Source organism: Carcharhinus amblyrhynchos, chromosome 15, assembly GCF_965287045.1.
Source record: "Carcharhinus amblyrhynchos chromosome 15, sCarAmb.v2.hapA, whole genome shotgun sequence".
NCBI lineage: Eukaryota > Metazoa > Chordata > Chondrichthyes > Carcharhiniformes > Carcharhinidae > Carcharhinus > Carcharhinus amblyrhynchos.
The window spans coordinates 9,643,809-9,668,462 of record NC_137338.1 but is presented as its reverse complement, the minus strand read 5'-3'; the positions used below and the strand labels follow the sequence as shown (position 1 = coordinate 9,668,462).

Genomic DNA, 24,654 nt, shown 5'->3' with positions numbered 1-24,654 from the left:
TTTGGAGATATTATACTTAATTTCCTCATCTAAATTACTAATATATATTGTGAGTAGCTGGGATCCAAGTTCTGATCCTGCGGTATCCCACTAGTCACTGTCTGCCACTTGGAAAATGGTCCATTTATTCTTACTCTTTGTTTACTGTCTGCCAACCAATTTCCTATCCATCTCCCTATCTCCCTTTTTTTAAATAGTGGGGTTACATTAGCTACCCTCAAATCTGTAGGAACTCTTCCAGAGTATATGGAATCTTGGAAGATGACCAACTATACATCCACTATTTCGAGGGCCACCTCCTTAAGTACTCTGACATATAAATTATCAAGCCCTGCGGATTTATTGGCCTTTAAATCCACCATTTCCCCAATACCATTTCCTTACTAATACTGATTTCCTTCAGTTTCTCCAGCTCACTAAAGTCTGTCTTACCTAACAGTCCTGGTACCTTATTTGAATCCTCCTTTGTGAATTCAGAACAAAAGTATGCAGTTAGTTGGTCAGCCATTTCTCTGCTCCCCATTATAAATTCCCCTGCTTCTGACTGAAAGGGACCTACATTTGTCTTTACCAATCTATGCCTCTTGTCACAGTCAGATTTTATGTTCCCCACAAGCTTACTCTCAAACTCTGTTGATTGATAACTGGAATGAGCTGGCTGTCTTATAAGGATAGGGTTGGACTGGCTGGGCTTGTTTCCAGCAGAGTTTAAAAGAGTGAGGGTTGACTTTATTGAGGTTCTCAAAATGATGGACAATTTTGACAGGTTGGAATGCCAGTGACTAAGGGATCACAATTTCAAGATGGTCAGCAAGACAGCTAGGAGTGAGATGAGAAGAAATGTCTTTATTCTCAGAGTTGTTGTGATTTGGAATGCTCTGCCAGGGAGTGGTGAAGGTGGGTTCTATAGGAGGTTTCAAAAGAGAGCTGGCTGCATATTTGAAAGTGATGTATTAGGAGGGCTGTGGAGATAAGGCTGCAGAATGGTCCTGGCTGGGTAGCTCTTTTGGAAGCAAGTGCAGACACAATGGGCTGAATGGCCTTCTTCTGTGCTGTAAAATTCTACAATTCTATGACTTGATTGACATATGTAAGATCCTGAATGGTCTTAATAAGGTGAACATGGAACAATACTTCCTTTGTGGGCGAGGTTAGAAGTATGGAGTATTGTTTTTATCTCCTGGGGGATGTGCGACTTTGGAACTTTCTGGAGGCAGGACCACTAAATATTTTAAAGGCAGAAGTAGATAGATTATTGTTAGGCAAGGAAATCAAAGGTTACTGGAATAAAAAGGAATGTGGAATTCAAAACAGATCAGCCATAATCTTATTGAATGGCAGAGCGTACTTGAGGGGCTGAATGGCCTACTTGTGCTCCTGTTTTGTATGTTTGTAAGGGATTGCAGCATGACATCACTAGAAAGGAAGTGTGTCATGCAATCCATTTTTAGTTGCTTTTACCTTGTACATGCTGAGAATTTAACTGATGATTGATAACTTGAGTTCAAATGGCTTCCAAACTTTAGAAATAAATTATATAAAGGGAGGCAGCAGCCTTTTAACAGAGTCTGTTGCATGACGGCAGTAAAGATAAAACTCAAGTTATGTCATTACTGTGCAGCTTCTGCGTGTGTGTGTGTGTGTGTGTGCATGTGTGTCTGCATGTGTTGCGTGTATGATTGTGTGTGTAGTTTATATGCATGTTTGTGTGCATGTATGTCTGTGTATCTGTACATTTGTGTGTTGCGTGTATGTCTGTGTTTGCATGTGTTTGCATGTGCGTGGCTGCATGTGATTGTGTGTGCGTGTGTATGTATATTTGTGTGTGTATATGAGTGCATTTGCATGTGTCTCTTCCCTCTGCGACTGGATCCTGAACTTCCTAATTCACAAGCCATAACCAATAAGGATAGGCAACAACACCTCCTCCATGATCATCCTCAACAGCAGTGCCCCACAAGGCTGGGTTCTCAGCCCCCTACTATACTCCTTATACACCTATGACTGTGTGGCTAAATTTCCCTCCAATTTGGTTTTCAAGCTTGCTGATGACACCACCGTAGTGGGTGGATCTCAAACCGTGATGAGACAGTGTACAGGAATGAGATAGATAATCTGGTGAACTGGTGCAGCTACAATAATCTCTCCCTCAATGTTAACAAAATGAAGGAGATTGTCACTGACTTCAGGAAGCCTAAAGCAGAACATGCCCCTATCCACATCAATGGGACATAGTAGAAATGGTCGATAGCTTCAAGTTTTTAGATGTCTAGATCTACCAACAACCTGTCCTGGACCCCCATATCGTCACTATAGTTAAGAAAGCCTACAATGCCTCTACTTTCTCAGAAGACTAAGGAAATTTGGCATGTCAGCTACGATTCTCACCAACTTTTACAGATGCACCATCGAAAGCGTTCTTTCTGGTTGTATCACAGCTCGGTATGGCTCCTGCTCTGCCCAAGATTGCAAGGAATTACAAAAGCTCGTGAATATAGCACAATCCATCACGCAAACCAGCCTCCCATCCATTGACTCTGTCCACACTTCCCACTGCCACGACAAAGCAGCCAGCAAAATTAAGGACCCCATGCACCCTGGACATTCTGTCTTCCAACTTCTTCCATCGGGAAAAAGATACAAAAGTTTGAGGTCACGTACCAACCGACGCAAGAACCGCTTCTTCCCTGCTGCTGTCAGACTTTTGAATGGATTTACCTTGCATTAAGTTGATCTTTCTCTACACCCTAGCTATGACTGTAACATTACATTCTGCGCTCTCTTGTTTCCTTCTCTATGAATGGTATGTTTTGTCTGTATAGCGCACAAAAAACAATACTTTTCACTGTATGTTAATACGTGACAATAATAAATCAAATCAAATCCTGTGTTTGCGTGTATGTGTCCGAGTGTGCGCTTGTGTGTGCATGTATGTGCATGTATGTGTGTTTGTGTGTGTGTGTATGTGTTGTGAGTATGTCAGTCTGTCTCTCTGCGTGTTATGTGCTTGTGTGTGCAAGTGCACACATGTACAGGCGTGTGTCTCTGTGTAAGTGTGTGTGAGTGTGTGTGTGAATGTGTGGCAAATTATCAATAATTGAGTGATTATGGACAGCAGGAATTAGTTACAAAGATCACAACCGGTCCTTACATTAGGAGAAGAATCAGAAGCATTCTTAGACTTAAAAAGTATGCTGTAATAAAATGCCACAGGAAATTTAAAAAATCATTTAGGATGGTTCAGGGTGACACAGTGGCACAGTTAGCACTGCTACCTCGCAGTGCCAGGGCCCTGAATTCAATTCCAACCTTGGGTGACTGTCTGGGTGGAGTTTGCATGTTCTTCCTGTCTGCATGGGTTTCCTCCGGGTGCTCCAGTTTCCTTCCACAGTCCAAAGACATGCAGGTAGGTAGATTAGTGGGGTAAATACATGGGTTATGGGGAATATAGCCTAGGTAGGATGATTTGTGGTCAATGCAGACTCAATGGGCTGCATGTCATCCTTCTGCACTGTAGGGTTTTGATGATTCTACGATGTTAATCAGAAGAAAAACACAATTTTCCCGATAGCGACTTCTCTTACTGGAAAAGGCTTTTCCGTGTGTGACTAACAATGTTGTTCTTTCATTGTTATTCAATATTCATCTCACATTACCATCAACTATCCCACTCACTTGATTTTTAAAGCCCTGCCCTTTGTCTATGTTTTAACATGTATCATCTTGTTTATTTTTTCTTTATTAACCATGCCCCCTCACTGGAAAGTTTCAAATTCCTGTGTCACCACAGCTAGAATAGTCTTCCTTTGGTGACAGTGGACTGGAGGCCTGAGGTAGAACTGGTGCCTGTCCACTCCTCCTTAAATCAAAATGGATTGGCATTATCTACCCAATAGGTCCTCAGGAGGACAGTGTTTGGTGGAGTCACTAACATTCTCTTGGCGCAGTCCCCTTCCTTCTCTCCTAGTCCATCTGCAATTACCCCTTTGACTTCACCAGCATTAGTCCTGCAAGCAAGGCACTGGATGGTCTGTTATAAAAATTCGCCCACCCACAGTCAGAGCCGTTACAATCAGGTTAGCTCTGGAACTCAGCTAATGCCTGCACACCTGTCTTCCATTCTGTCCTCAAGACATTGAAGCTTAGTCATTACACTCTTCCTGCTGTTTCCATTGAGATCAACTAACTCAGCACAAAGCAGGAATTGAAACCCACTACTATTGGATTGATCAATCCTTTTAACATTCGATTGGAAATGCTCAAGTTTATAAAACTGGTAAATGTTTTTAAATCCAAGGTTTCCCTCAGTTGCTGTGAGCACTGGATGTCAGTGAGATATTGAACCACAAAGGTCAGTTTATGTTTAATCAACTCACCCCAGTCAGCAGTGACAATCAGTGAGTGAGCAGGCTCCTGCACCACATTGAGATTTGAACAGAGTCAAGGTTTAAGTGGCTGCACCTTCATTTTCCTTTTGTGAAACATCTTGGGATAATTTGTTTCATTAAGGATGTTTTATATATTCAAGTTATTCTTGTTGGACCATACGAGGCAGTACATACAAACACACAATTAGGTGCATGAGCAGCCCCTTAAGCCTGCTCCATCATGCAATAAGATTGTGGCTGATCCGAATGTGGCCTCATTGCTCCCATCCTGCCTATCCCTGATACCCCTCGATTCACCTGTTGGTCAAGAATCTATCCACCTCTGCCCTAAAAATATTCAACGACTCAACATGGATTCATGAGGTTTGTATTTATGCAACTAGATAGGCAAATGGATAGGTGCTTGATGGCCAGCGCAGACACATTGGGCCAAAGGCCTCGTTCTGTTCGGTAACACTTTATGGATGGGATTTTAGTCAAGCGAGACCGGAAATTCCAGCCTGAGCTCAATAGACATTTCTGCTGTCCGTCCCTCGCTCGCTCCGATTCTGTGACAGGCGAGAGAATTCCAGCATCTGACTCTATGACAACTCATTCTGGGAGGTGTGGGTGTTGCTGGCAAGAGTGACGTTATTACCCACTCCTAGTTTCCCCTCAGCAGCTTGATGTAACTGAACCAGAAAACCATAAGGCGCAGAGGCAGGATTGAGTCATTGAGCCCATCGAGACTGCTCTACCATTCAATGAGATCATGACTGATCTGAAATGATAATCTTCCACTCCACTTTCCCGCCATATCCCCATAACCCATGATTCCCTTACTGATTAAAAATTTGTCTACCTCAGCTTTGATTATACTTAACGAGCCAGGCTCTGTAGCCCTCTGCGGTAACAAATTCCACAGATTCACTACCCTCTTGAGAGAAAAAAATTCTCCTCATCTCTGTCTTACGTGGGCAAACCCTGACTCTGAGATTATGCCCTCTGGTCCTGAACTCTCTCACAAGGGGAAATGCACTGTCAACCCTGTCAACCCCATCTGAGAATTTTATGTCTCAGTAAGGTCACCTCTCATTCTTCTGAACTTCAATTAGTACAGACCCAACCTATTCATCCTCTCCTCATCAGAAAATCCCTCCATACCTGGGATCATCCCTGTGAACCTTCTCTGCACAGTCTCCAATATCAATATATATTTCTTCAGATAAAGGGACCAAAACTGTTTATAGAATTCCAAGTGTGAATGCGTGGGATTCCTGAAGCGTCTTGCCAGGCTACTGTAGAAAACATTTAAGTGTCAACCACATTTCTGTGGAACCGGAGACAAATGTAAGCAAAAGCTTTCTCAGCAGCACCTTCCAAACCCATGACCACTACCATCTAGAAGGACAAGAGCAGCAGATGCCTGGGGACAGCACCACCTGGAGGTGCACTCCGGAATACTCACCAGCCTGACTTGGAAATATATTACAGTTGTCACTAGATCACAATTTTGGAACCCGCTTCCTAACAGCCCTGTTTGGTGTACCTACGCCACAGGGACAGCAGCAGTCCAAGAAGACAGCTCACCGCCATCTTCTCAAGGGCAGTTAGGGATGGGCAATAAAGGCTGGCCTAGCCAGCGATGATCGCATCACTAGAACAATTAAAACAAATTAGGCTTTACAAACTCCTTCCCTCAAGGACATCAGTTGGGTTTATACCAATCCAACAGCATTATCATCATTTTTACTGATGGCACACTTTTTATCTTCAGGTTTTTTTTAACTAAATTTGAATTACCATGTGGGATGTAACCTCAAGTTCTCCAGGTTGCTACTGGTCAAAACTTGTTAACAAATCTCCTGAATGTGACCCTGCATGATGCATAATTCAGAAAATTAATCAATAAACCACCAAAACCAGAGCCTTAATCTGTTCTTGACTGTCAGTCTCCAGGGATAGTTGTGTCATTCATTGGGCTTTGGCAATTCACAGCCAAAATCTGGTGATCCACTGCCACCTGGTGGACAATAAACTAATTTTTTTCATTTAACCTCTAACTGCAGCCCTGTTGAATAACAGACACACATCCAGGAGTGAGTTATAAGCTAAATTGAAGTTGAAGGGTTCCAATGGTTTACATATGTATTAATGATTACCTGAGAGTCATTTACAGATTGAATATGATCAAAGACTTCAGATGGTTTATATATAAAATAATGGGTGGCGGGGATGAGTTCCATTCTGGAAACTAATTCAGGTCCAGATGCTTCATTCATAAAATAATTGATACCTGGGAGTGGGATACAGGCTGGAATCCAATGTTTATTTGCTAGTGTAACAAATAGGCTTACATTAACACAGCAATTAAGTTACTGTGAAAATCCTCTACTCACCATACTCTGGTATCTATTCAGTTACGCCGAGGGAGAATTTAGCCTGGCCAATACACCAAACCAGCATATCTTTTGGACTGTGGGAGGGAATCCACACAGACACAGGGAGAACGTGCACAGTCCACACAGATAGTAACCCCAGCCAGGAATTGAACCCTGGTTCCTGGCATAATGAGGCAGCAGTGCTAACCACCATGCCACCCCTAACGCATAATTCACCATTCAGGTGATTTATATTTAAGGTAACACATAACAATGAGTGAGTTACAGGCTGGTATCTAATTCCAGACTTGATGGTTTAATAGACCCACAAATGTTTCAATAAAATTATGAGTGGGATTGAAAGACCCCACGTGTTGCATTATGAGAACTTTTGTCCTCGAGCATCAATAGGCTCAAGAACTCACTCAATGTTGCTGTGGGGTTATGATATTGTATGTGGTTCATTAATACAAGTATCAACAAAGAATTAGCAGGAAATAATTAGTAGGATCAGGTGGAGACGGTGGGGGTGGTAGGCCGGGGGTGCTGAAAGAGAGAATTTCTCCCTACACGTGTAAAAACTGTTCAATTGGCGCCATCTGGTGGCAAATTGCCTGCATTAAATAAAGTTACAAAGAAATTTTCTGTTGCTAACAGGCAATCAGGTCTCCAGCGTCTAAAGGGCTGCACACCTAACAAATTCCTTTTGAAGTGCATTGACTTATTATGTAGGTTAAAAACATTGAGCTAAACTTTGAGGTTGTCAAAGGGGTGGGTGCCAGCACTGGCCATTAATGGAAATTTTCCAAACTGAAGACCTATTTGTGGCCTGGAGAAAATGGTGGATGCAGAATGAAGTTGCCTCTACTCTGTCCCAACATTATTTCCCCAATGCCAAGTCATGGAAGAATCCCATCTATTGCACCATTGTTACAACGTCCCCTTTCTCCCACCAGCTCATCCCTGCTGTCCGGAAGGATGCGTTGGCACTGGAGGCAGTTCAGAGGAGGTTCATCAGATTGATCCCAGGGATGAAAGGGCTGCTGCAGAAGGAGTGGTTAGATAGCTTGGGCTTGTACTGGCTGGAGTTCAGACAAATGAGAGGGATCTGATTGAGGTATATAAAATGCTAGATGGGATTGGTAAGGTGGACGCTGAACAGATGTTCCCCCTTGTGGGACAGTCTAGAACAAAAGGTCAAAGATATAGGCCAAAATTCTCCCTTCCGGCCGGCCATGGGAATTGTAGCTGGCGGGGAGGTGGGTGGGGGGTAGGTGGTGGTTGCTGACCGTGCAAAATGCATTGGCCTTAGGGCGGGATACTCCAGTTTTGTAGCGAGCGCTGCCAGAGAATCCTGCCCATAGAGTGAAAGGAGGTAGGTTCAAAACTGGAATGAAGAGAAATGACTTCTCTCAGAAGGTTGTGAATCTGTGCAACTCGCTGCCCCAGGCTACAGTGGAGGCAGAATCAATCTAGAAAGAGATGGACATGTTTTTGATGAAAAGTGGGATGAAGGGCTATAGGGAGCCGGCAGGAATGTGGAGTTGAGACCAGGGTAAGATCAGCCGTGATCATGTTAATTGGTGGAGGGGGCTCGAAGGACAGAATTGCCCACACCCGCTCCTAATTCCTATGTTCCTGCTTTTGAGTAAGATCAGAAATTCAGAAAATCCCAAGCAATCTTCAGCAAACGATCTGCTGCGGAGACCAACGAAATGCAATCATTTTTCTGTAGGCACCGAGAAGTAAGATGCCGAAATGCTCTTAAGATTGCAAAACTTCAAGGTCCTGTCTGTCTCAGCCTCCAGCTCACATCTCTATATTAGGTAAATATAGGCACTGAGTGAGAACTCTGGCTTTCAACTGATAGATGAAAGCAGTTGCCAGATCTAACCTGCTTGCTTACACTGGAGACATCAAATAGTTTGAGTTTCTGCTTATTGGCCTGTAATTGCACAGCCGCACATCTTCCAAATGACACAGGTTAAGTGAAAAATGACACAGGTTGCTGAGAGTTAAGGAATATGGTACAAGTTGGGATAAATATGTGGTTCAGAGTCGCCATCTGCAGTTGGTTTTGTTCCACTGTAAGTTCTCTTTGCACACTTGGTTCACACTTGGGAGCACTGTGAAAGATAATATGCAAGGGGTGCCTTACTGCTTTCTTTCATGTAACATTATAGAAACATTACATATACAGAAATAGGCATTGAGTGAGTGGAAAAGTTAATGTGATAGAACTTTAAACGTATAGTATTTGGCTTTTTTTTGACTTTCCATTATTTCACTTATCTCGTTACGACAGCGGATCGATTAACACTAAGTGAATCCTTCAACAGCTAGCATTTACAATGGGAGGGAATATTAAAATTAAGTTGTTATATCCAGGTTTGAGGGTGGGGCCACTCAATAATGCAAACCTTTTCAATCTGTCTATTGTAATTGAAACGGCTCCGGATGTGTTTTTTTAAAGCTGAGGTGTGGGTGAAGTGGGGTGGTGCAGCTCGAACACATTCTCATTACAACTTGTGCACGCTGCGGTGTTGCCAGGTCTCGGGGAGTGGGGGGGGGGAGGTGGCTCAGGTCCGGCTGCACTCGGTTAATCAAACAGCGCAAGAAGCAAGCAAATGGCTCCAGCTAGATCTGTGCTGAAGAAGTAACGTAAAGTTGTGAAATGCACTCCAAAGTGGCTGGAAGAGGCAGGCATTAATTCCGAGAATCACACGAAACATGCACTTGTTACTAAACATGGTCCCGAGTAAAATTTAGACTCAGAGTGGGTTTCATCATATCCATCCTAATACTGTCTGAACTGATTCTTAATAACATTTTTATTTAATTTTTTTTCATTAATAAACTTGTTGAAAGATGTTTTAGGAAGGGAGAGTTCCACAAGGACACAAAGCTTGTCCATTGAACCCAGGTTTGAGTTCGGATATTCAATTGTTATCTCAGTGATACAATGTACATTGATTCTGGCTGCGTCAACCCGGCTGGCACCCTCCTTCTTTAAGGTGGCGAGGGAAGAGGACGTCTCCCTTAAACTGTGCATATCGCTGTAGCCACGTAAAATCGAGCGGCGGCATCCTTGATTGGAAACATATCCCCTTAAAGATTAAGAAAAATATAAAAAGAGTTGATTATATCTGCTTAAGGGAACCCTGTTCCGTTCATTTAAGCGGCGCTTTGTGGTTGCTTCGTATATTATGGGGCTCTGGAGAGTTGCGTTTTATCTTCTCCAAACGAGTCTTCTTTTCATGTAGTTTTGTCTTCAATAAGGACAAACTAAAATACGCTATTTCAAGTTGATAAATAACGATTTGGGTTCACTTTTGCCTAATTGGCGGCCATGTCCACCTTAAAAAGTTGAACTCCACCCTAAAACTCGGAACCAAACTTTTAAGAAAGGTTTCTAAAGAACTTTCTTTTTGATTGCAATCAAACTTATTTTTACTCGGCCAGCGTCCTGTTCGGCCTGATGGGAAAGACAAAAAGAAATGTGGTGGGATAATTTGGATAAAATTGAGAATATTGTTCCGCCTACCCTCCCCACCCCACCCCCCCCAGTCCTCCCGCAGTGAGAAAGTGAAATGTATCTAATGGATATAAAGAACGAGGAAAGGTTTCTTTTCTGTTACCTAGAATTTCGGTAGGGGAGAATTGGATCGGGAGCAAGTTTCAGGGAATGAGAGAGCTGGAAGGTTTACCGCGAAGCGTGACAGTTGTATCTGTGATACTTTGTGATTCGCAGAACAGGTTACATAAGAAGCACCGAGGGAGGAAAAGAAAAGGTGCAAAAGAAAATTGAGAATCGCTTGTTCAGTAAACTTGCTCACAGCCCCGGGGAACGGGGGGAGTGGGGGGGGGGGTGGATAGACAGCCCTTTTTCTGGCCTGATGCATTGAGCGGGCTAAGGGCCAGTTGGCTGATCCAAGCTCTGACTTACGCATCGAGCCGGGATAGGCTGCAGACTCTTTGATGTGGGAGAGGAAGGGGCCGCGGGGAGGGGGCAGCCGGCGAGTGAGCGGCGCTGGAGGGCTGTATATAAGGAGCGCTAGCAGTGCCGACAACACCACAAACCAAAGAAGCCTGAGGAAGGGGAGGGAAAAGATTTGAAAACTCAGAACAGCACTTTTGGAAAGGCAACATAGTCACAATCCTACAGCAACTCCACGAGGGAGAAAATAACTTTCACTGCAACAAGGTGGCAGAGATTGGAACTGTGATTTCCCCCCGACTTTGAAACGATTTATTTCATATTCAGTTCGCTGGGGAAGGGGAGAAGGTTGCAGTAGGAATTTTTGACGCATTAAAGTTTAAACAAGTATCAGAAAGTTTTGTCATCGACTCGCGGGCTGCTGGAGGACTTGTACTCGATCACACTTTGCAGCATGAAGATGAAGGCGGTGCTCAGGCTGGTCTTGCTGCCGCTTTTGAGCGTCCTGTCCTGCGGGCAGGCTCAGGGTGGCCGCCCCGAGGAGACTCTCGTCTACCCGGTGCGGCTGGACGAGAAGGGGCAGGAGATGAAGGAAGGAGCCGGGGCTTTCCTCGGGAGGGACGCCCCCGGGAAAGTCTTCTACCGGCTCCAAGCCTTCGAGCAGCGGTTCGTCTTGGAGCTGGAGCCCGATTCGAGCTTCCTGGCCCCGGCGGTCACCTTGCAGCGCCTGGGTCGACCCCAGGCGGGCAAAGCCGGGAAGGAGGGCGGAGAGGAAGACCCCGACCTTCGCCACTGCTTCTACGCCGGCACCGTCAACTCGCTGCCCGGCACTCTGGCGGCGGTCAGCCTCTGCGGCGGAATCCAGGGCGCTTTCGTGATCGAAGGAGCCGAGTATCATATTGAGCCGAGCAATCTGACGAGCTCAGGGGACATCCAGCCTCACTTAATCCGAAGGACAGAACTGAGATCCTCGGGCCGCCCTGGCGCTGCCAAGTGTGGGGTAAGCATCGTCCCGGGGCTTCGGTTCACTTCTTTTCTGCTTCTCCGTAGCGACTTCTTCAGTTCCTGTTCCCTTCTTAGCTAGAATCTTGAAGTCAATTTCGACTCTCTTTCTTTAATAAAAGTTTTGTGGGTTATTTCTTGCTCATGTTGGCGGCAGAGAGAGATGCTGCATCTGTTTTGTTTTGAAAAGTGACATATGAGTATTGGATTCTTTCAGTTGTCAGACATACTGAAGGGCAGCAGAACTCAATAGACACGAGTCTGGCTGCAAGGGGCTCTGACAGGCTGGCATCTTTAGCAGAACTGCCCACTGTCTGAGATATGGAGGTTTGTGGGTCTGACCATAACCATTTAATTTCACTTCTTCAATGTCTATCTAGGTGAGCGATCAAGATGCAGCCCAGGCAACTGAGAGCACTGACACCCCCCAACAGTCTACTTCAGAAGCCACTCCCTCAGAGCCCTCCGGGCATCAAAGAACCAAGAGATTCGTCTCATTCCCTCGCTATGTGGAGACCTTGCTGGTAGCAGACCATTCCATGGCAGAGTTCCACGGCAGCGGGCTCAAGCACTACCTCCTGACCTTAATGTCGGTGGCTGCCAAATTGTACAAACACCCGAGCATCAAAAATTCTATCAACTTGGTGGTGGTGAAGATCCTTGTTATCTACGAGAAGGAAAAGGGACCCGATGTGTCTTCTAATGCTGCCCTGACCTTGAGGAACTTCTGTACTTGGCAGAAACAGCACAACGCTGCCAGTGACCGTAATCCAGAGCACTACGACACTGCTATACTCTTCACCAGAACGGTAAGCCAAGGCTCCTAACCAAACTAGTCGATTAGTACGCGTGTCCAATCTGTTTAATGTGCTTGCACAAGACTCTTCACAAAGCAGCTTTTGAGAATCACGTGATTTTTTAAAAAAAAGTCCTTGAAGAGGGATGCCAGCATTTATAGTTAACCTTTTCTTCCCCCTGTGATTTTGCTAAATGCTGCCCTTGTTTATTCTTATGAAGGATCTGTGTGGAGCCCAGACTTGTGATACTCTCGGGATGGCTGACGTTGGGACGATTTGTGATCCTACCCGGAGTTGCTCCGTTATTGAGGATGATGGTCTACAAGCCTCCTTCACAGCAGCTCATGAATTGGGTAAGTGGCCACTCCTCCCCTACATGATGAATGTTCGTAGTAATCATTTTGTAACTTACTTCACATCAACATCCACTTACTACAGATGGGGGTTTCTGCTGCAGTTCGTGCTCATTTTGTAACTCCTGCTTAACTCTTTACCTGTATTGTCTGGGTAGAGTGGGGAAAGGATGCATTCAAGCAGCTTTTTAAATCAATTGTTAATCCCTTGTTAAATATTATCTGTGTAGCAGTAAGTTTTTAATATTTGGTAACCACATGGAAAATTTGATTTATTCATTAGTTAATATGTTATTATTATTAGTTCATGACTAAATATATTATACTGTATAGTGTTGGGGAGTACAGTCCAGTACAGTATTGTCTGAGGTACATCTGACATTAGTACAGGTGCATGAGGCACATGTGGAATAATCCAGTACCAGTACAACTAATTCCACTGTGTACATCATCTCATCTGAGATCTGAGTAACTTTTTTTTCCTCCTTCTAGGCCACGTGTTTAACATGCCCCATGATGACGCACGACAGTGTCTTAAAACTGTTGGTCTAACTGGGAATTCCCACATGATGGCGTCAACACTCTCCAACTTGGATAGGAATCAGCCTTGGTCTGCCTGCAGTGCTTACATGATCACTTCCTTCCTGGATAATGGACATGGTAAGAACCACATCCCTGCCTCAAATAAAGTTTATGTTTCTGGTAAACTTAATTTATTTTGTTGTACAAGCTTGGCAACTGATTTGATTAAATACATAGTGACGATAATGGACAATGTATTTATAAATACATTGCATTTTGAATGAAAAGATAGTCACTAGTTTTATAATGGATTAGTTACCAATTGTATTGCACTTTAACAATTATTAGCATAACGTTTTTTCTATTTCTAGACCAGATGATCTGGTATTATCTGTGATTGAATAAATTAGTACTATCAATTTAAATCCAAAATTGGGAGTTTCTATTTTATTGTAATTGCCCATTTTTTCGAAGTATGCAAATAAGCAATATGTTGTTTTATATTGTGCTGTTGATATCAAAAGCTAATGATCAGTTTACCTCCATTTTTAGGAGAGTGTCTGTTGGACAAGCCCCAGAAGCCATTACAGCTTCCTGGTGAACTGCCAGGGAGCACCTACAATGCAGACCGCCAGTGCCAGTTCACCTTTGGGGAAGAGTCGAGGCTTTGTCCTGATGCAGGCAACACCTGTTCATTGCTGTGGTGTACTGGAATGTCTGGTGGGATGCTCATCTGCCAAACCAAGCATTTCCCTTGGGCCGATGGTACCAGCTGCGGGGAAGGAAAATGGTGCATGGAGGGCAAGTGTGTTAACCAGACGAGCATGAAGAATTATAATGTAAGCATTGCATAAATGTATTTTCCTTTGGTTACTTCTAAATTACATACTTATCCTCAATTATTCTTCTAATTAGTTAGTACATATCTTCTGTGACTTGGCTGTACAAATGTCCTGTGGTGGGTGACACAGTGGTTAGCACTGCTGCCTCACAGTGCCAGGGACCCGGGTTCAATTCCAGCTTCGGGTGACTGTCTGTGTGGAGTTTACACACTCTCCCCATGCCTGCGTAGGTTTCCTCAGGGTGCTCCAGTTTCATCCCACACTTCAAAGATGTGCACGTTAGGTGGATTGGCCATGTTAAATTGCCCCTTAGTGTCAGGAGGGTAAATATGTGGGGTTATGGGGATGGGACCTGGGTGGGATTGTTATCAGTGCAAGCTTGATGGGCCAAATCGTCTCCTTCTGCACTGTGGATTCTATGATTCTATGAAGGGAGCTAGGAGACAGCTATTTTAACCTTACTTTAATTATGGTCCTGATACTAACAGGTGAAAGTTCACCCTCAAGCTTTCATGCTGTCATTTGCTCAGCATTTGTGCTTGCTAATATGCCTGTCTTAAGTGAGATGAGGTTATCCTTGATATATAAGTTTTGAGAGAACTGATCATGTCTGATTATTGTCCCTTAGGACAAAAGGGAGGACAGATTAAAAAGAGGAAATAAATGACGGGAGAAAAATAATTGGTGATTGCTTGGAAAGAATCATGGTATAATTTACTGAGTTGTTCCTCATTCTTTTATCTCTAATCTACTTATCCAATTTTTCCAGACTCCAGTGCATGGGAGTTGGGGTTCATGGGGACCCTGGGGTGAGTGTTCAAGGACCTGCGGTGGAGGAGTGCAGTATTCATTTAGGCATTGTGACAGTCCAGTTCCACAGAATGGTGGAAAATACTGCGAAGGAAAGCGTGTGCAATACAAATCATGCAACATCATGGATTGCCCAGCTAACAATGGTAAGATCCATACAATAATTTACAATAGTCAGCAATTCCATTGAGAGGGATTTATCCCTTTCACAGACTTGAGAAATTGAATACTTCTTTCAAATTTATCTTTTGACTTTTGATGTACTACCTGAATTAGTTCAGTGTATTTGACATACAGTTTAATGTCTTTAATGCAGGTAAAACATTCCGTGAAGAGCAGTGTGAGGTGCACAATGATCTCTCAAAGTCTACCGCCTTTGGAGGAATGCCTGCAGTTGAGTGGATTCCAAAATATGCTGGTGTATCTCCTAAAGATCGATGCAAACTTATTTGCCGAGCAAAAGGCACAGGCTACTACTTTGTGCTCCAACCCAAGGTATGTGTTCCAATTGCTTAACAGTTTAATGGTTTTCTTCCTAGTTGGTTTGAGGGAAGGAAGCAAAAATCCATTGTGTTCATGGTTTGAGCTGTTATGTTTGTGGCCAATAGGAACAAGACTTGTCATTATTACAATGGGCAAAAATTCAAGAAATCTTCAAATTAAGAGTATTGTAAACATACATTTCAGATCTTTTCTATCTTTGTATTTGCTAGCCTGCAAATTGTGAAATTTTAATGGGTTGAAAATTGCCAACTGATAGGCACAGGGGCAGGTCAGATACCCATGGACTGGTTTATCTGCTATAGCTACTAATTAATTATGCTTATTTATAAACTTTCAGTAATATGATGCATTATGGACACTCTGAAAAAGACTCTGAAATTTACATTGATTAAAAATCAGGGAAAATGCTCATGCCCAAGAACATTAATATTTTATTAAAATTATTCTAATATAAGATGCACGTCCAGTTTCTGTTTAGTGTTCCATTCCTATGCAGTGATTGTTTTACCATTGGGATATATTTTTCTCCCAGGATCAGTAATATGTATAAATCTTTTCTTCACAGGTTGCTGATGGCACTCCATGTAGCCCAGACACCACTTCTGTCTGTGTTCAAGGACAATGTGTTAAGGCTGGTTGTGATAGAGTCATCGGTTCAAACAAGAAGTTTGATAAGTGTGGTGTATGCAAAGGCAAAGGCTCAACTTGCAAGAAGATTGCTGGTTCTCTTGATCGTTCAAAGTAAGTACAAGCTCCTTGTTTATGCTACCGATATTGGTTAAATGTAAAAGATCCAGTTAGGATTACAGTAGCATCACAAGCACTAATGTTTAAGCTGTTTGTTTTATTAATTTGATTGCCACTTTCCACACCAAGCTAAATTGGTATCTTTCATTATTTCAGAAATTTATTCCAGATACCACACTACTTTGGATGTAGAGCATTAAACTGTTTTTAGGCAGTTCAGTAACTTGAGCAGGACAGCACCTTTTGAAATTGCATGCCGGTGCTGTGGTTGGACTGTCTAAAGAATATCCATTATATCAGATAGCAGACCACTAAACTCATAATCAAATAGCTGGCTTTACATCAGGGACTTGTCGGATATTCAGACTACCTCAGCTACCACTTTGGGGAATGTTGCTAGTTTTCATTACATTCATCCAGGCAAGAGACAGGAAATAATGGTTTAATGAGCAAATCATTATGAAAACCTGTTCAATCTCACAAACGAGGGCTCTTTTTGACAGGAAAAGTGACATTGGTATCACTGCACAAGGAAAGGAAAAATAAATAGCCAGACTTTGCGCTACTGACTGCCATTCAGAGATGGCTATTGAAAACTATTTGTGTGGGTATCACATGTCAAGACGGGACTCTGCTTTGATGTGCCTGTGTGATTGAATAGCTTATAAACAGTCACAATGAAAAATTACTACATGAATAAGAGTGCCCAAAGACCACAGATACTATGATAGATACATTTGTAGGATATAGCTTTCTGAGAACTGAGAAAATTTGGATATTTGAAAGCAGGGAAAGGGAACATTGTTGACTGATAAGAGTTCATGCTTCAATTGTCATGCATTGAACCTGAAAACCAACAGATTAATTTGATCATTCTTTTTTTCTTTCCATCTGTTTCAATAGACCTGGATACCAAGAGGTTGTTATCATTCCAGCAGGGGCAACCAACATTGACATAAAGCAACGTAGTCTCCATGGCATAAGACATGATGGAAACTATCTGGCATTGAAGAAAGTTGATGGCACATACCTGCTCAATGGAGAGTACACTTTGTCAACACTAGAACAGGACATTTCATATCAAGGCGCGATCTTGAGATACACTGGGTCATCGGTGTCATTAGAAAGAATTCGTAGCTTTGGTGCCCTCAAGGAGCCACTGATTGTTGAGGTACTCACAGTGGGAGACTCCTTGCGTCCGAGAATCAAATTTACATTCTTTGTGAAGAAGAACCTGCAGCATCAGCCAACCAAACTTATTCCGAAAAAAGAGTCTTTTAATGCCATCAAGGAAACGGTAGACTCTGAATGGGTAATTGGCGAATGGGGAGACTGCTCTAAAACATGCGGCCTTGGGTGGCAGCGCAGAGCAGTTGAATGTACAGACACCTATGGGAGGCCAGCTACTGATTGTGTGAAAGAACTGAAGCCTGACGACCTCCGATTGTGTGCAGACATCCCCTGCCCACGATGGTTGTTGGGAGAATGGTCAGCCTGCTCCAAGACATGCGGGAAGGGCTTCAGGAAGCGGTCTTTGAAATGCGTCATGCGTGATGGCCAGGTGCTGCCACAGGAGCGTTGTAACATGTCAAAAAAACCAAAACATTTGATTGGGCTTTGCACCATACGGGCTTGCAGTTAAGTAATCAACATACATGAAAGACAGTTCAGATATGTTTTTTATTCAAACTGAATGCACTGAAAATAAGGGTTTCCCAATCCATTTGTCATGTGACACATGATAGTCATCTAACCCATTTTCTCCCTTTGACCATGAATGTTTGATTTAGTCATTACGGTTCAGTAGGAGGATAAAGGAGGAGCGGGTTGGGGTTGGGGAAGGGGGGTAGGGTGTGGGGAATTGGGGAACTCAATGCTAGCATTGTTTATCTCTCAAGTCAGTTGTGTTAGTAACTAGAGTTTTTTTTTTAAAAAACTGAGAATTCTCACTGTTGACAGTGAAATCAGAGGTTTTTCTCATTCTTTGGTAAGCATGTAAGACCCTAATTTAGGAGGTGCTGCTGGCAAGATTAGATGTAATCTCATTTTGTTACAGATGAAAGAATACTGTCTTGCTGCAATGAGATGTTCCGTTATTCTCTGAGAGGAAGCAGTCCCTGGAAATTGCAAGGAACGTTCTGTTTTAGATTATTTCTAGAATATTCTGCTGGTTCACAAGTTGTTTTTGTGGGTTGAATTCTTACACCACTGGGTATTGTTTCCTCTACAGAATAATATCTAACATTGCTATTGGTACTAAGAGGGGAAAAAAGCATCAGCCAATAGCTGTGCCTCACATTGGAAGCTGTAGATTCCAGTTTTGCCGCTGATTGATTATGCCCTTCATCCTGTGCCCCGTTTTCTTTCAAATCAGAGGAATCTGCAATTTCATGTTCCCACAGAATGTGGGTCCGAGAAATGTGCCCAAATGTGCCAATTCACTGTGTTTGTGAGCTAGACTCCCATCTGGTTTTGTAGGATCATCATAGGCCCAAGTTCAGTTTATTTTGCATGTGCTGACTTATCCATGACATTGCCAACTACTGCCTTAAGTCTTTGCATGTAACAAGGCTTTATAGTTGGCATTAGCTACAACACAGAAAAATCATGAAGTGGCTACAGAACCTTGGAATGAGAGCTCTTTTTAAAAAAAAAAGCAAATATTTGTTTCATTCCCATTCTGTATTGAGTTAGCTCAACTGGAACACCTGTTGGGCTGTGTATTTGTTCTTGCATCTTAGGCTGGGCTGGGTTTCGGGGAAGTCACCCAGAATTCCCACTCATGATTACTTTCCAATGATTTGTGTTGCAAATTACAAGATATGAGGACAGGACTAGGCTCATTGTGATGTTCCCACAATTAGATGTCTGTTGAGATGTGTGTGCCTAGACAGAATAAAAAAAAGGCCACAGAGCAAAATAATGGAAAACCTTGTCTGCCAACAAGGGCTAGTGTCTTTGGACTAAAAGGGTGAATTTGATTTGGGAAGGGTGGTGGGGAATGGATTTCTTGTTATACTATCCCTGCTTCAAGTCATTGTCAAATAATATCCTACGGTCCTAACACACAGGTTGATACTGTTCATTGTTTCAGTTTCTGACAAATTCAGTCCCCACCTACCTCAGTGAAGGGCAAGATTTCTTCTATTAAAGAGAGAAAATAAAACAGCTTAAACTATGCTATACAAAGGCTGCTATTAATACAAAGCTACAGATTTGAAATCCGCAGAGTTACATGAAGAATGTAAATATTAAACTAGCACCAAGGCCAACTAGGTGTACTTTATAAGTAAGAGTATTTAATTCCTTCTGTGAAGGACTTAGCATTTTGTACAGATTTCAAAAACTTATTTATTTTTGTAAAGCTTTGTATAATATAATCATTAAGTTATCGCTTTTTTAAAAAGAAACAAAGAACATTTAACAATAATAGACTATTTATACAATATAATGTGTCACTAGGAGTAATAAAAAGACTGAATTCTCAATTTCTGTGTCTTTCTTGTGTTTGCATTTCCATCCAACATAGCAAAGAATACTGCAAAATCTTCCAATCTGATGAACCCAGTAGCTTTCTGATTTTAGTAGTTTGGTAATTGGAAAGATCCCATTATACGATTGAAAATGAGGACATACTAACAAGGAATAAGATGTTCAGCTGCTTGAGCCTGACCCTCCCATTTAGTAACATCATGGCTGAACTGACTATCCACCTACTCTTATTATCCCCTTGTTTACCAAGAATCTATTCACTTCTGCCTCAAAAATATTCAAAGACTCTGCTTCCACAACCTTTTCAGAAAGAGAGTTCCAAAGACTCATGACCCTCTGACTAAAAAGAATTCACCTCATCATTTTAAATAGCCAACTCCTTATGTTTAAATAGGGAGATCTCCCAGTGTGTTGGCCAACATTCTTCGCACAATCAAAAACAGATTAACTGGTTATTATTTGTGGAATTTTGCTAATATATAATGGCTGCCTCATTTGCCTATATAACTGTCACTGAATGGTAAAGAAATTTATTGTATGAGATTCATTACCCTATCAAAGACTTATCTTACACTCTTCACCCCAGTTCTTTGAAAACCTGCCCTGATTATGCATCATCTCCCTCCTTTCAAAACTTTCTCTTAAAAACAGCAGAGGCAGGATTTTCCGACCACACTTGCCACAAAACCAGAAACTCCTGCCGGAGGTCAACAGACTTATTCATGATCGGGCCCTCATCCCGTCCACCTGCTACGTTTCCTGCGGCTGGTGGGAGAAGGGAAAATCTTCCCCTCCCACAAGGGTTTCTTGATTGTCCTGTCTTCTGATTGACATCTGCTTTTGATCTTTCTAAAGTATTGTTACTGGAACTAGATTTTAACTGCATGTCATTACCCCATCATTTCCCTGAGTAAACACAGTTATCAATGTGAATATGCTACCAAAAACAAAGTGAGTTCACAGCAACATTCAAGGCCCTGAAGTAATCTCGGGAAATGAGCCAATAAATACTTTTATGACATGGTGAGGAGGGATGAACTGGCTCTCCTCCGTTCAACCGCCTTGTTTGGTCAAGCAAAGATTTAAGTTTTTTTTCATGAGAATGTGCCTTTTCCAAATCAGAATGTATATTTAACTATTTAAGCTGTGAGTAATAAATACCCAATCAAAAAAGATTTTCTCGAGTCCAAGAAAAGGCAAATTTATTAACCATAAACCCCAAAGAAATAATAAAAACACAATATCAAACATTTGGCACTCATGCAGTCATTTGGGCCCCACACGCTCACAGATGCATGTACACACATACACATAGACACGTATCAGAAGGACAATAAAAGAGTAAATTGTACAATTAAAGTGACTTTTGATCATTCTTGAAGCATAGATTTTAAAGACTGCAGGTGATTTAGATTAACTGGTTTCTTGGATGTGGTAGGTGTCTGATAGAGTTGGCTTCTCAAACTGGGCAATATACTTATTCTGAAAGAGAGAAAGGGAGAGAGAACAACACTTTATCTGTTCCCTCTGCTGAAGATGTTTTGTGATATTGCCTATGTCATTTGTAATCTCATGTGGCTAGGCTGTCTTGCCTCATTTTTAAAATGTATTGGCTGTGTCTGTCTGTGGCAGCCATTCTTTCAATATTCCTGTAGTTTGTATTTTTAATGTCTTTTACTTAGGCAGTTACATGTTTCGATGGGTATCTGGATTATAGGAAATGTCTCCTCCCAATATCCCCCTCAGGGCAATTTGTTTATTTCTCACCTTCACCTTTGAGTGTGGCCTTGCATTTTTAAGCATTTTTGTCTGTCTCAGTTTAAATTGAAAAATGTCCAGTCAGATTAAGATTGAAAAATCATATTTTCAAAAAATAAAGAAGCATAGTCTTGTGCCACCTAGCCATCACAAAAAACCCTTTCATTTCATTGCAAGTATAAAAGCACAGAATAAAAAAAGCACATTCACTTTTATTCACTCTCTTGGCCTTGCCAAGTCTGGGTTATCCCATCATTTCTAACTGTGTATCTTTAACAGGACATTTGCAATTACACTCAAATTCTCTGCAATGTGGCTGATTTTTAGGAATATGGTTGGAAAAACAAACTCCAACAGAATAATCTTGAATTCTCTATTGAAATATTAAAGGTCAATGGGTTATGGGCTGTATAAACTATGGTCTCTTTGCATCCATATCTCAAACTGTCTGTGAGTTTCTTGTGGCATACTTTCTGATATTTGTTCAGTGTTTTGAAGAAATGCCTGATTGACCCCTGTATTCCTAATTCAGTCTCCTGGAGGAGATCAGCCTACCCCGAGGTCACTAACATCAATGGTTATTTTAAATGTTACTTTAAAGTCTGAAGCTGCTGACACTGCTTCATTTATTAAAATGGCATTCAGCTTCTCAAAAGCTGTCCAGAATTTCTTGCTCCATACTACTTCTGTTTTTTTCTGTAGTAGGTCAGTGAGTGAAGCATTTCCCATGGGGAAGGTTGGGACAGACTTGAGATATAACATTCAAATCACTAAAGGAATCATGATTTCCCATTTTGTTGTGGGAATGGGAAACTGTACTATTGCTTGTACCTTTGCGGATCTGAGCAGTGCTTTCCTTGACTCACCATGTGGAGTTTCACATTCTTCCCGTGTTTGTGTGGGGTTTCCTCCAGATGCTCCGGTTTCCTCCCACAGTTCCAAGATGCGCAGGTTAGTTTGATTGGCCATGCTGAATTGACCCTTGGTGTCAGGGGGACTAGCTGGGGTAAATGTGTGGGGTGACGGGAGAGTGGACGTGATGAGCCAAATGGCCTCCTTCTGCACAGTACGATTCTATGATTCTATATGTCTTAGTAGGAGCATTAGTGAACTCGCTTTGAGGTCAGCTAACTAATTTATGGAAGAGAACTTCTATTACTGTGCAATACCCAGTTGTCACTGGATGTTAGAAGTGTTTAGGTTAACTACCGAGTTGGGTAAGCCTGCCATCACCTAGTCGTCAGCCTTTGAAAGATGGCAAGAGCATTTCTGAGTCCAAATGATATGACTCAACGTTGGTACAATCCATCCAAAGTTACGAAGGAGGAGATTGCCTTTATGTCGAAAGCCAAGGGAACCTGCCAGTATCCCTTGAGTAAATCTGTCTTGGGAATGTAGGCTGTGTTACCTATCATAATAGTATAATTTTCAGACAGGGGGATGAGTGGAAATTGGCTCAGGTCACTGCATTAATATTTCGATGGTCAATGCAGAGCTTTGTGAAGTTGTCTGGCTTGGGACCAAGCTCAACTGAGAAGCTGCAACTACTGCTGCTAGGGTCTATTAGGCTCCAGTATGTAGTCAATCTCATCCCTAACATAGGCCAACCTTTCTGGACCTAGAGGGTAGGGATGCTGCCATATGGAGTGGGGGGGAGGGCTCTCTTACATCCACATCATGTACAGCTGAAATGGTGCAGCTTGGCTTGTCTCCTAACATGTTTTTAAATGGACTAACAAGCCTTGTCAGGTCTCTTTCATTTTCTGCACTCAGGTGGGTGAATTTGGTGTCCAATTTCAATAGAATTTCTGTGTTTGCTAACCAGAAGGGAATTCAATCTGGGAGTCACCCATGTCTCCCTCCAATTAATCCTCACTATTCCTCTAGTTCTCCAGATCTGTTGTTATTGGACAGACCATTACTTGTTTGTCTCCTTTTTCACTGTGATATTGTTTAACATGTTGATATGACACAGTTTTTGCTTTTTCTTGCAGTATGGGACTCAACATGTCTGGCAACATCTGTAGAGAGAGAAGCAGAGTTAATGCTCTGAAGAAGAGTTATACAAACTTGAAACATCCACTATTGTTTCTCTCCCCACAGATGCTGCCAGACCTGCTGGGTCTTTCCAGTATTTTGTTTTTATTTCAGAGTTCCAGCACCTGCAGTATTTTATTTTTATTTTAATGTCAGTTAGATAGTTTATCTCTCCATGATTCTTTTTACTCTGCACTGTTATTGGTAGGAACACTAATATTAGACCACAGGCTGAGAGGTTCAGGTCCTGGCATGTTTGTCTGCCTGCTTTTTCATAGATGTTTGGGAGATTCTTCAGTGTTCTTGAGCCACATCACAAATTGTTGTTAGCCACTCATGGAACACAATTATGCAGTCTAACATGGAGACTTCTTCATTCTGTTCTAAAACTCTCTTCCTAATTAGTTTCAGAGGACATTGCACTCGGTGTCTGTAAACCATAAAACTAGTGGACTCATTGGCTGAGTTGCTGATAGCAAACAGAAGAAAACTTAGTCCCTTTTCCCAGTCATGGAAGTACTCTTGGCTGTATACTATGATATTTTTAGGGTGTGTTGGTACCATTCTAGTGCCTGCCCCCTGATACAGCAGGTGATACGATTAGGACTTCAGCTGAGTCACACCCAGGTTACCCATGATTTCCTGGAATATTTGGGTTAGTTCCCCCACCACTATTTTGCAAATATGGTTCTCAAGGGAGTGACCTCAGGGACGAGGATAGCCACATCCATGATGATAAATATAGACTGATGGCCCCGTCTTGTTATGGGCAGTGGCTCCACACATTAATGGATGGATTCATTGGTGCAGGTTTTATTGCAGGCAGGGGTTTTCCCACAATCTGGCAGATGTGGCAGATTCTGCAAAACCTTACGATATTCTTAAGGCCAGTAAAAATGTTGGCCGATGCGGGCTCAGGTTTTTCATATTCCAACATGCTCATCCATTAAAATTTTTGTAGGCTACTCTTAATACTTCCCCATGGTACCTCTTTGCACCACTACTTGGCAGATCCACTCCTCATTTGTAGGTCTGTGAGGGGGTCTTCACTTCTTCATCAGCATCTCATTTTTAACATAGTTACATTCAGGATTGCCTCTCCCTC

General features: G+C 42.4%; 1 protein-coding gene across 1 annotated transcript; it reads left to right on the top strand.

The window, feature by feature from the left end:
• Positions 1-10,744: 10,744 nt before the first annotated feature.
• On the top strand, positions 10,745-18,103 carry adamts1 (ADAM metallopeptidase with thrombospondin type 1 motif, 1). Its single transcript, XM_080203398.1, has 9 exons — positions 10,745-11,685; positions 12,068-12,496; positions 12,705-12,837; positions 13,330-13,497; positions 13,912-14,198; positions 14,971-15,157; positions 15,328-15,506; positions 16,081-16,256; positions 17,166-18,103. Exons 1-9 carry the CDS (start codon positions 11,140-11,142, stop codon positions 17,902-17,904), a joined length of 2,844 nt encoding a protein of 947 aa, XP_080059524.1. The 5' UTR covers positions 10,745-11,139; the 3' UTR covers positions 17,905-18,103.
• Positions 18,104-24,654: the final 6,551 nt, after the last annotated feature.